Raw genomic sequence first — 13116 nt, 5'->3', positions numbered from 1 at the left:
ATAGAATTTCTACTGACTTCGGCATCAATATGCCTCCCAATCACAGAAAAACTAATTATCCTAGGTGACACTTCTAAGGTAGTCAAGTGTCTGTGTGTAGGTTTTAGTCTGCCAATATTTAACCTTTGTCTCTATCCAAATCAGAAAGTTTTGGTTAACTTTCTAATTTCAAATGCAGTCTTCCCAAACAAAAAACCACGAAGAATTATGTACTTTTATATGTATTAGAAAAGAAGAAAATAAGGAAGGCACATAAGAAGGTGGTCAGTCACTACAATCCATCATTTATTTTGATAAAATTATTCACCCAAAATCTCTCTAAGCAACTTTTAGTGAATTCTGAAAAATCACCACCATTAACAATTGTTACATGACCATCAAATATGTATTAAGTACATACACACCATAACAGGTTTAAGACAGAGATATTTTTCTAATACTCACCAATGAACCAATGAATGAAGCTAGAGAGAATGCGAAAATGTCAGGAAGACTCAACAATTTTACTGACTACTTCGTTTGTGAGCATAAGTCTATTTTCATTTCAGCTACTAATGTATTCCATATTTACCTGTATTTATACTTTCCACTCTTAAAGGGAAACCAGACTGGGCAACAGCTACAAGTTTCAAAGCAATATAGAACTGACTTCTTCCAAAATAACCAAGTCTTGTTGCACCACAAAGCTCCATAATCTATAAAAGAACACAATGTTAATATTAAGTTTTATGATACTAATTCTCCAAATAAGCAGGTATTTAACTTCTGTTTATAATTTCTCCAAAATACACAGCTGACACGTGGTATATTACACTCAAATGATGACCAGCTTCCTCACGTTTCAGGTTTATGAGTCTGAAAATAAAAAGGCACTGACCTTATAATAAGAAGGCTATGGTTCTCCGACTTGGTAAAATCCATATGATAAAGAAATTTTATTTTATTAGAATGACTATTTTCTCTTGAGAGTTCTATTTTTCAGAAACAATGTATCATCTACTTTTCATAAACACTATGCATACAACAGGGCCAAAAATTTCTGCAACTAATAGATTATTATGCAGCCATTTTAAGTAATAGTCATAAAATGACACAGTAAGTGGAAAAAAGTAGGATACCTACTTTAAACACAAAATCACAAACACATAAAAATACAAACATAAAACACAAAACACAAATCTGAAAAAAATCAGAGATATACAAATCTATCAGCCATTTTGTTAGGAGAGATTAAGAACAGGGTTTTTCCTTTTATTTCCCAGATTGTATTTAATGTGGCTATACTACTTTCCCTTAAAACAATTTTTGTTTTGCATTTTTTAAAAAGATTTTATTTATGTATTTGACAGAGAGAAATCACAAGTAGGCAGAGAGGCAGGCAGGTGGGGGGGGGGGAGCAGGCTCCCTGCTGGGCAGAGAGCTGGATGTGGGGTTCAATCCCAGGACCCTGGGATCATGACCTGAGCCACAGGCAGAGGCTTTAACCCACTGAGCCACCCAGGTGCCCCTGCTTTGCATTTTTAAAGCACGAAGGTCTTCAAGGATCTACACCCTCATTCCAGTCATTTGACAAGTATTTCTAGACTGGCTATGACAAATACGTGACAGACTAGAAAAAAGCAGCTTCAGTTAGGAAATTAAATGACAACTGCAAAAGTTGGAATAATGTCTACTGTACAGACATTATAATCTCAAAATAAACACTAAGTATCCTTGTCTTACCTTCTCAAATGATACAAATTCCTGTAGAAAGGGAGTATATTTGCCTCTTTTCTTTTTCATGAAACACTCAAAGATTAGGGTACCTAGATGTTAGGTAACAATTCACAAGTATTTACTAGAATTGCAAAAAAGCACCCACAAACAGTTAAGCAATGTGTCACAATCACAATAACCACAAGAGAAGACATTTTTATGTTGATTGATCAGCAATGGAGAAAGTTCCTGATTCTGCCACTAAGGGGCATCACTTCAGTGTAAATTTAAAGGGCAAGGAGGATAAAAGGCCAGGTTCATACTAGGGAACTAGGAGGAAAATGAGGGTAAGAGTTAAGAAGGCCACATAGCCTTGAAAGATGTGCAGGCATTTTGTTTTGATTTCTGTCCCTTTCCACGATTCTTTTCTGCCCACTTGGTACCCTGTAAAGGATTATTACACATCTCAGATACTTCTGCTTATAAAATAAGTCTAAAATATGCCCTGTATCTATGTTTGATAAAGGGAAGACCTCAAAGGAAATCACAGGTAATTGCTTTGTTTATAACGTGTTTCAGGCATCAGTCAGAAGGAGATGCCGAAGGAACAGAAGTGCAGAGGAGGGAGTTCAGAAGAAGGGAGCATGTTGTGAAGATGTGCTCCACAACTGAACCAGACAAGCCAGGTGATGACTAAAGCTAAGGGAGTAAATGAGACTGCCTGCAAGCCCAGAGCAGGGAAAGGGAACGGTGGAGAACATCAAAACCTAAGAGTATGTGTAAAAAGGAGCCTATGAAAGAAGCAGTGGGAAAAAGTACCAGCATAAGGAGGAAATCAAGGGTGGAAAGCGGTTCTGGAAGGTGGGAACAAACCTTAAAGAAAATCATTATTGCACATACAAATTCATGTACAAAGATGTTCACAGCAAGAAGCAACCTAAACTTAACACAAGAACAAAACAGATACAGTTGATTATTAAACAAGCACATAATGCCATAACCATACAACAGTTAAAACTCACTGCTTACAGTATTAATGTTATGGAAACAAAAAGCAAGATACAAAGCTAGCATATGAAAGTATAATCCCAGTTTCATTAAGATATGTACATATAACTGGTAGAGAATATGCCAGTGATTATTTCTGGGTACTGAGATTAAGGGATTTTTCTAGTTTTTCTTTATATGAGTCTGCATCTACTACCAAAAATATTTTATATTATTTAGTCAGAAAACTAATAATTTCCAAACAAAAGAATTAGTGGGGCCAAATGAAAAAGGAAAGAAAACATACTCTATTTTATGATTAGGAGATCTTTGCCACTTAAGCACTAGTACAGATGTAGGAGGGTAAAATCTCATTTGCAATGGATTAAGGAATAAACATGAGGACTGTAGTGGAGAAAGACAGGTTAGCACGCTTGGCTCTCAGAGAAAGTAAGTTTAGAGAACAATCTTGATTCTCCTAAGTCTCAGAGCTAGCCAGTGGAAGAACTGGCTCAAGAAGCCAGGTCCTTTGATTACAAACCCAAAGCTCTTTCTAAGGGGCTTGCGGGCCGGGGCGGGGGTGGGGTGGGGGGGTGGGGAGGTGCGGCGTAGAAAAGCAAGAAGGGATACTATCTTTCTATGCTATCAGATGTAACAAAATTCTAAGTCGCCCTGTCAGGAAAGGGGAATGAGATTTTGAAAAAGGAGATAAAAGGGCTCAAAGGCAAAATATTTGCAGTTATTTCTCTATAACTAATCCTGGCTACATCATCTACAGAACTCACTTTGTGGCCCAAGTCAGGCATATGTGTCACTGATGTCTATCTTTCCGAGCTATACCAATTAGAGAGGCCACTAGCTTTTGAAACAGCAGAGGTGGAAAGGAGCTGTAACATACAAACTTACAAAAACGATCCCTGATGAAACAGTATCAGGTTTGATTTATCATCACAACCTTGTGAATTAGACAAAATTTGTCTCTTAAAAAATATGTGGAATAATTCCTAGAAGCAGAGCACTGGACCAAAGTATACATATACTTAAAAATGCATTCACTATTGCCATTGCCTTTCAAAAGGTTATTGAAATTTTTTCTCCCACTATTAATATGAGAGTGTTTTTTTTCATATTTCTCCAATAACCTGAAAAGACTACTCACACACATACATGGAGTTTTTGACTACATGTATTACACAGTTTCATACAGCTATTCCTTACTTTAGTTTTTATAATATTCAAATATATGATATAGGGGTACCTGGGGGCTCAACTGGTTAAGCACCTGCCTTCGACTCAGGTCATTATCTCAGGGTCCCAGGAGCTGCCTGAATCAGGCTCCCTGCTAGGCAAGGAGCCTGCTTCTCCCTCTCCCTCTGCTCCCCACCCCCTACCCGCCAACATGCCCTCTCTTGTTCTTTCTATGCTATCAGATGTAACAAAATTCTAAGTCGCCCTGTCAGGAAAGGGGAATGAGATTTTGTTCTCTCTCTTGCTAACAAATAAATAAAATCTTTTTAAAATAAATAATAGAATTAATAAATATTTGATAGATTTATTAGCCCAGCCCTCAATGGTTTTTTTTTTTTTTCTTGTTTAGAATTTACTGGAATATTCTCATATTGCTTATTTCTCCAAATACTCTTTAAAATCATTTATCAAAATAAACAGATTTTAACTGGAATGGCAATATATCCTAACTTTAACAAGATCACCTCCAGTGTTCTACCATTAAGCCTGATATTGGCTAACACTCTGCAACACCTTTGTTACGTTAAGAAACTATTCAGCTATAGGGAGTCTGGGTGGCTCAGTCAGTTAAGCATCCAACTCTTGATTTCAGCTAAGGTCAAGAGATGGAGGGGCGCCTGGGTGGCTCAGTGGGTTAAGCCGCTGCCTTCAGCTCAGGTCATGATCTCAGGGTCTTGGGATCGAGTCCCACATCGGGCTCTCTGCTCAGCAGGGGGCCTGCTTCCCTTCCTCTCTCTGTGATCTCTTCCCTTCCTCTCTCCTACTGTGATCTCTCTCTGTCAAAATAAATAAATAAAATCTTTAAAAAAAAAAAAAAAAAAGAGATGGAGCCTCAGGTGGAGCTTTGTGCTGGATGTGGACCCTACTTAAGATTCTCTCTCCCTCTCTCTGCCCCTCCCCTGAGTGCGCACAAGCATGTGCTCCCCTCCTCAATAAAAGAAAGAAAGAATGAATGAAATATTTTTAAAAAGAAAAACTATTCAGCAAGTTCCACTCCCTCTCCCTCTGCGCCTACCCCCAATCTGTGTGCATGGTATGCTCTCTCTCTCTCAATGAATGAATGAATGAATGAAATATTTTTAAAAAGGAAGAAAACTATTCAGCTAGTTCCACCTGTCTAAGAGCTTTGTTTGGGGTTTTGTGTTTTCAAAAACCACAAACATATTAATTTTATTGTGTGTACTTTGGAGCAGAAAATTAAAAGGTCATAATTTTTCTCCTTGGTCTATTAATATTCATAATTCTTTTTTTTTTAATTTTTAAAAAAGATTTTATTTATTTGACAGACAAAGATCACAAGTAGGCAGAGAAGCAGAGAGAGAGGAAGAAGCAGGTTCCCTGCTGAGCAGAGAGCCGGATGCAGGGCTCGATTCCAGGACCCTGGGATCATGACCTGAGCCAAAGGCAGAGGCTTGAACCCACTGAACCACCCAGGCGCCCCAATATTCATAATTCTATTAACAGAATTCGTAACACCAAACCATCTTTTGATCCCTAAAATGAATTTCATTTAGTCATGGTGTATATTACTGTTTCAAATAATATTTATAAAATTTTAACCACAATCTTAAAATGATTAGGCCCACAGAAACACAAGAAAACAAGAACCCCAAAACCCCTATCTATACCTGAAAGGTTTGGAAACAGTGCTCTATTGGCTTTGTAAACAGAACAAACAAGTTTTACTCTTCTCCTCTCTGCTCCGAAATACTTTAAATAGATTTAAAACCATATGTTCCAGAAAGATTCAGAAGAATTCACCTATGACATGGGCTGAGCAGTTATCTCTGATGTGTGTCTCACCTTCTTACAGGTCAGGTGGAATGAACCAGCTTAGTCTATCTTTAAAATGTTTGATAATTTCCTAGAAATCATTTATCACCTCCAAATTTTGAAATTTATTATTAATTCAGCATATTCAAAGTAGTCTCACTTTTTAAATTATCTTTCTATGGTAACTTGCTCTTAGTCTGAATTATGTGTATTTATGAGCATGCGTGCACAGCTGCCTAATGTTGAGAATCACTTAAAGCCCCTGTTAGGATATGGATTCCCAGACCTCCCCCATTAGATTGTAATTTTCCTAGGAAACCCAGGACCAGCTAGTGTTGCTGGTATACTACCAATGGCTACTGAAAACCATTAAGCTTTATTTTCATAACATTGTAAAATGTACATGTTCATGGTAAAATAAATAAATGGTATTTAAGGATATGAACTTAAAAATTCCTACAATCTCCATCAGAATAACAACTTTTTTCATATGTTCTTCCCATCTTTTCCACATGTGTTCAAATAAATGAGTGCACATACTTAACATATATTCTTACACATATAGGGTCATACTGTAAATGACTCTTTTCATACAATATTACTTGAAGATCTTTTTATATCAGCATAGGTCTTTTTCATTTTTTTTTTATATAGCATTCCATGCATGGACATGCCTATTACAAATTAATCAATCCCCTGCTGATAGACATGGGTTTTTCTAGCTTTCTATTACAAATAATGCTGTAAGCATTTCCACACATGTATCCTAGTGCACTTGTAGAACTGTAGGACAAATTTCTAGAAACAGAATACACTTTAAAATAGAACACAGTCAAGTACTCCAAAAAAACTCTGAATGACTGTACCATCTTACTGACCAGCAAAGAACTTGGTTAGCTATGTGGTCTGAGACAGAAGAGAGAAGGGCTGAAAGTTTTCATTAATTTTATTGGCTTCACAAGGATATCAATCCTAAATAAGTCAGCATTGACTTTTTTCCCCTGAATACTCTGTTCCATAATACTTATCAAAAGCCACTAACTTCCAGGAAGAAAAGGTAAACTAGATTATAGTTCATTTTAATACCTATAGAGATCAACGTGGTTAGGGAATCATTCTGTATCATATAGTACTTGAGCAAGTTTTATTACTTTACTGTGTCCGAATTTCCTTCTATGTTAACTGGGGGAAATAATATACTACCTCTTCTGATTGCTGTGAGCATTCAATGAGGCTGTATTTAATAAAACACTAAAGTGTCTGGTCCACAATATAATTATTATTTTTTATTTACTCCTGATCATAATGCTCTTTATTCAGAGACTTGAGAGACTAAGTCATTATTGAAAACCACATTTTCCTGAGAGCTAAGAGTTAATGCCTTTAAGCCTCAAAGTGCGTTTTATTATAATTTTTTATTGAAAGTTTTCTAAAATATAGGATGCTTTCAAGCCTTCATAAGTATTTTGAAGTTCTTGTTTAAGACAATACACTGAGCACAGGAAATTACCTCCTCTCTCTTCAGGAATCTTATTAAAATGAGAGTAAGGAAATAAATCCACAAAAATTAGTAAGAGAGAAGAAGGGGAATCAATGAACAGGCAGGAAATCTCAACAAATGTTAGCAATCAGAAAGCAGATGGAGTCATGCCTAATAGAGTAGGTGGGAAAAAATCAGTGCCAACAATACCTACAGAGAAGAATTTGCCCCATAAAATCCAGGGACTCGCCTGGGTGGCTCAGTGGATTAAGCCGCTGCCTTCGGCTCAGGTCATGATATCAGTGTCCTGGGATCGAGCCCCGCATCGGGCTCTCTGCTCTGCAGGAAGCAGGCTTGCTTCCCCTTCTCTCTCTGCCTGACTGTCTGCCTACTTGTGATTTCTCTGTCAAATAAATAAATAAAATCTTTAAAAAATAAAATAAAATAAAATAAAATCCAGGGACTCACCTAAAAATGGTATGCAGGGGTATGCCTGGAGTGAGACCAGGTATGACTAAGGGTGAGATTGGGAGAGAGATCAAGATCCCTATCTGTACAGCTGCTCGCTGAATATTAGCAACCAGACTTTACCCTCCAAATATAAATAAACAAAAAACTGGAAGTTATATCTCTAAAGAAATCTAGGGAAGTACTAGGTCAGCTGATGCGGACAAGGGCTGCTGTCCCAGAGAAAAGCTCCTATTTCTAGCATTTAGTAATCCAGTAAGAGTCAGCATCTGGCCCACTCCTTCCTTTTTTTTTTTTTTTTTTTTTTTTTTTAATTTTAAAGATTTTATTTATTTATTTGATAGAGAGAGAGAGAGAGAGAGACAGTGAGAGAGGGAACACAACCAGGGGGAGTGGGAGGGAGAGAAGCAGGCTACGCTGTGCAGGGAGCCCTGATGGCAGAGCTCAATTTTAGGACCCTGGGATCATGACCTGAGCTGAAGCCAGATGCTTAACGACTGAGCCACTCAAGTGTCCCTGGTCCACTCCTTCCAAAGGAAGGCAGTCTTTTAAGGAACTAAATGCAAGAACAAAGAGCTCAGTTATTCTATTGTTGCATTAAATATAAACAGGTTACCAGAGATCAATAAGCAACCAAGGAAAACCTACATAATGAAAGAAAACTGTCAAATTTAAAAAGAGGAAAAACCTCTCAGAGAAATATAGAATTCAAGAGAGAAAGAGCACTTAAAAATACTCTAGTGAGTATCCTCTGACAGATTTAACATAGTAATGCATCCATAAAACAATAACAGGATACTATGAAAAAGGAACAACCAAAGAATAAGATATCTAGAGATACAAAGAGTTCAATGGAAATACTAGAAGATAGAGAAAAATTTCTCCAGAAGGAGGAAGGGGCAAGGTGAATTAGAAAATGAGAGAAAAACAGCATTAATTTGGAAGACTAACATTTTTATTAAATGAGGTCTACAAAAAAATGCAGAGAAAACAGAGAACTCATAATTATAGAACAAGAGATTTTCCCCAAATCTAAAGACACAAGCTTTCAGTCTACTGAGGGCTCAACACAATGGGCTAAGGAATTCCTAAACACATTACTGTGAAGCTTCAGAACAGCAAGGATAAAACGAAGATCCTCAGAGCATCCAGAATATGTGTAAATGAAGTGGAGAAGGGGGAGAGGTACTGATCACTGAGAAGAAATACTAACTGGACTGGAATCAGACTTCTCATCAGTTAACACTGAATCAGAAAACAACAAAGAAACACCCTCAAGTTTCTAAGAAAAAATTCTTTTTTTTTTTTTTTAAGATTTTATTTATTTATTTGACAGAGATCACAAGTAGGCAGAGAGGCAGGCAGAGAGAGAGGAAGGGAAGCAGGCTCCCCACCAAGCAGACAGCCCAATGCAGGGCTCCAGCCCGCTGGGATCATGACCTGAGCTGAAGGCAGCTGAACCACCCAGGCACACCGAAAAAATTATTTTCAACCTAGAATTCTGTATCCAAACTAGCATGAAGATGATAGAAAGAGCACTTTCATGAATGCAGATCTAAATAAAGTTTATCTCCTATGAACTCTTTCTTGAGAAAACATTTGAGGATATTTTTCAGCAAAATTTAGAGACAGAGCCTCCAGAAAAAAGCAGCTAAGCATCAAGAAAACAGGGAAATAAGGCTGCAGGATGACAGCTATACAAATGACCTGGAGAGGAACCAGTCCAAATTAGAGCAGAATGACAGAAAGCTCCAAGAAGATTTCAGAAAAAACAAAAGGGAAGGAATGGATACAAAGGCAAACAGGGTTGGGGGGGGGGGGGAGATGATCCAGGGTCCTCGGATGGAGCCCCGCACCCTAAGCAGGAAGCCTGCTTCTCTCTCTCCCTCTGCCTGCCCCTCCCCTTGCTTGTGTGCTCTCTCTCTGTCGAATAAATAAAATTCTAAAAAAACAAAACAAAACATAGTACTATAGTACTGGATCTGCACTAAAAATATTTATGTCTTCATAATGTAGACACACTTTGCTTTTCAACTTTTAGATTCAATCTAAAGTCAAAACATATTAAATTAAGAATTATGATTTTAGAACAAGGTGCAAATATTCTCAGTACTGAATATGTAAAAGTATAGCTAACAAGTTCAGAGAGAAGGATAAGAAAGCTGAAGGGGAAAAGGCATGGACTTCTGGGTTTTGGTCTAGTACATAAGAAGCTTAGAAATCAACACTCCGTCCTAACAAGCAAAAAGCTAAACAGACTAAAAAACCAGGAACTCTTCTTAGATCTGTGAGAAAAGTCAGGTCACAGAGCAAACTGCCGCCCCTGAAACTGGAGACCAACACAAGGCAAATACAGAGAATCACAACTTACTGGAGGCAAAACCCATCAGCATCAACTTCCTTGAAACCCAAGATGAAATACAGGAAAGTGGAAGGAGAGGAAATTGTTGCACTTTTCATAAAGCCCTTATAATCCTTGGTTTTTTTAATCCTATGCAGATATTATTTTGATGAAAACAAAAATGTATTTTTGAAGGATCTAATAATAAGCAGACTCATATTTTTAGCAATACAGGTTTTATAAACAAATTAGTATATTATACTATATTACAGTTATATATTCAAAGCCCCTAAGAAAAAGTGGAATGTTTTTCTTCACCTAATGAACTAACACTATTCACAGAGTTTTTGTTTTCTCCTGTTCTTTTTAATCATTTGTGACTTGTTCTCTGTTGCCAAGCTCTTTCTTTTACTCTATCAGCAGGCTTTCTAGTTGCTGGCCTTCTGCCTTGCACACCATGGCTTAGAAATAGAACCAACCTTTTAAAACTGTATAAAAACAAGAATAAATAGCTCTTTAATAATAACTCAAAGAGCTCACCAAAGAGCAAAGAACACGAGTATTTTTTTACTTCCAGATATACAAATACAGTGGTGGTGGTACGTTTGTTGGTAGGGGAGGGGCATTAACATTTATTGAGAACACATAATGCTAATCACAGTCCTAATTACTCAAAGTATTCCCCATCTAATCCTAAAAATAATGTGGCAGAATTGCTATTACTATCATTTTAAAGAGGAAGAAAGAATCAGACTGGCCAAGTAACAAAGGCCAGAGGGCCTAAACGGCAGAGCTATAATTCAAAGTTATGCCTTTAATCTTCCACCAAGACATGCTGTACATTGTCCTTTTCCCAGGATAATGTTGGCTTCCTCAGGGCAAGCACCCTCACTAGCTGCTAAAGCATGTCTTACAGCCCAGAGTACCTAGAACATAGTAACTACAAAAAAGCAGTGTAAATGTATAAGAGAGGCTCTTACATCCTAGGCTCAAAACAGGAGGTATGGGAATGCCAGCAACAATAAAGGTATATAGAAGTTGTTTCTTATTTGAAATGAAAAAAGATCAAAGTAGATGCCAAATTACATATCTGAGCTTGAACCCATGAGCTGAATTACAAAATATAAAAACTCAGAAAAACAGAATGAGAATTATATTGAAACTAGATAATATAGAGAAGTATCTTATAGAAAGCCACCTATATTCTCCCCAAGATGAAATTTTATGCATGTTTAATACAGTTGACTCTAGAACAACACAGGGATTAGGAGAGCCAAACCCCCACACAGTCAAAAATACACTTAAACTTCTGACTTCCCAAAAACTTAACTAAAAATCTACTGTGGACCAGAAGCCTCACCAATAACATGAAGTTGATTAACACATATTTTCTATGTTAAATGTTTATGCTTTGTATTTTTGCAATTAAAGTAAGCTAGAGAAAGGAAAATGTTAAGAAAACCATAAGAGAAAAAAATTTACAATACTGTGCCTGTGTTAATCAAAAAAAATGTATAAGTGAACCCACTCAATTCAAACCCATATTGTTCAAGGGTCAACTGTACAATAAAACAGAATAGAAAATAAGATTCTCCCTTTAGAGCACCTGGGTGGTTCAGTCCATTAAATGACTGCCTCGGCTCAGGGCATAATCCCAGGGTCTTGGGATCAAGCCCCGTCTGGGGCTCCCTGCTCAGCAGTAGCCAGCTTCTCCTTCTACCCCTCCCCCTGCTTTCAAATACGTAACTGAAATTTTCAAGGAAAAAAAAAAAAAAGATCCTCTCTTTATAGTCATTATCAGGTTAAAAATGAGGTGACTCTATTGCTTTCATTTTTTGGTTAAATGTGACTGAATCAGTGGCAAAGCTGACTATATTTTTGCTGGCCTGAAAGCCCAGGGAGCTTGGTCTACATGTATGCACTACACTGGCTACCAATCAGTGTCATTGTCTTGTTCCAGTAACTTGTTAGACTAGTCCCTACACCTCTAAGACTCATTAGCTTTACTAACATGGGAATATCTATAATGAAGATTCATTTACTAGAGAAATTAAAGTAGGAAAAGTAGGGAACAATTACACTCAGAGTACCTATCATTAGGAAGGCTGTTTACTTGTTATCATACTTAATGATCAAACAATTCTCTAATATTGGCTACCATTATCCTCAGTTAATAGGAAAGGAAACTGAGGCTAATAAGTGGTAGAGCCAGGATTCAAAGCCTTATTAGTCTAAGTCCAAAGCTCTCTGTTCCCAATTGTCTCCAAGGCATAGCTAAACAGAACTCTTTAACATTGGCATGCTTATGGAGCAGTAGTTCCAAAAATGTATTTCAAAGAACAGCAGTCAAGTTGAAGACTTGGGAGCTGAGTAAGTTGAGAGATATTGCAGCCCCTGTGGAGACTACACAAAGCAGTTTTAGACCATAAGAGGCACTAAAAAAACCTCTACAGCCTAGAAATAAACCCCTTTTTGGTTCAGATTCTATTAAAATGCTTCATAACTAGTGGTTCACAGATCAGATGCTTGGAATAAAACACTTTGGGAATCAATGCTGTAGACCCTAGAGCAGTGATTTTCACAGTTTTTTAGTCTTAGGATCACTTATACATGTTTAAATAGTTACTGAGAAAAAATATTTTTAAATAAATAGAAAGTACTGAGAATTCCCCCAAAGCTTTTGTTTTTGTAGGTTATATTTATTTGTATTTGCCATATTAGAATTTGAATTGGGAAATTTAAGAACATATGTATAAATTCATATAAAAATAAGAATCTGATTACATTTAACATAAAATTTTATGAAAATAACTATTTTCCAAAACTAAAAAACTGAGTGAAGGAGTGCCTGGCTGGCTCAGTAGGTAGAGCATATGACTCGTGATTCTGAAATCAAGAGTTCGAGCCCCATGTTGGGCACTGAGATTAAAAACAAAAACAAAGGGCACCTAGAAGGCTCAGTTGGTAAAATGTCTGCCTTCAGTCTGGGTCATGATCCCGGCACACTGGGATCTAATCCCATGTTGGGCTCCCTCCTCAGCTAGGAGTCTGCTTCTCCCTCTGCCCTTCCCACCACTCACGTGCTCTCTCCCTCAAGAATAAAATCTTTAAAACAAAAAAACCA

The 13116-nt window shown here is 37.2% G+C and overlaps 1 protein-coding gene across 7 annotated transcripts in view; it reads right to left on the bottom strand.

Annotated features, from left to right (window-relative positions):
- Positions 1-13116, bottom strand: part of REPS1 (RALBP1 associated Eps domain containing 1) — an 81511-nt gene that overhangs the window by 38685 nt on the left and 29710 nt on the right. For 6 of the 7 annotated variants that reach the window (XM_059177419.1, XM_059177421.1, XM_059177420.1 and 3 more), the window contains exon 2: positions 572-695. In XM_059177419.1, coding sequence (XP_059033402.1) covers positions 572-695 — 124 coding nt within the window. Of the gene's footprint in view, positions 1-571; positions 696-7651; positions 7754-13116 lie in introns of those variants that run through there. The other variant, XM_059177424.1, reaches the window with a different exon arrangement.

This window comes from Mustela lutreola, chromosome 6 (genome assembly GCF_030435805.1).
Source record: "Mustela lutreola isolate mMusLut2 chromosome 6, mMusLut2.pri, whole genome shotgun sequence".
Taxonomy (NCBI): Eukaryota; Metazoa; Chordata; class Mammalia; order Carnivora; family Mustelidae; genus Mustela; species Mustela lutreola.
This window is presented reverse-complemented; position numbering and strand designations above follow the sequence as displayed.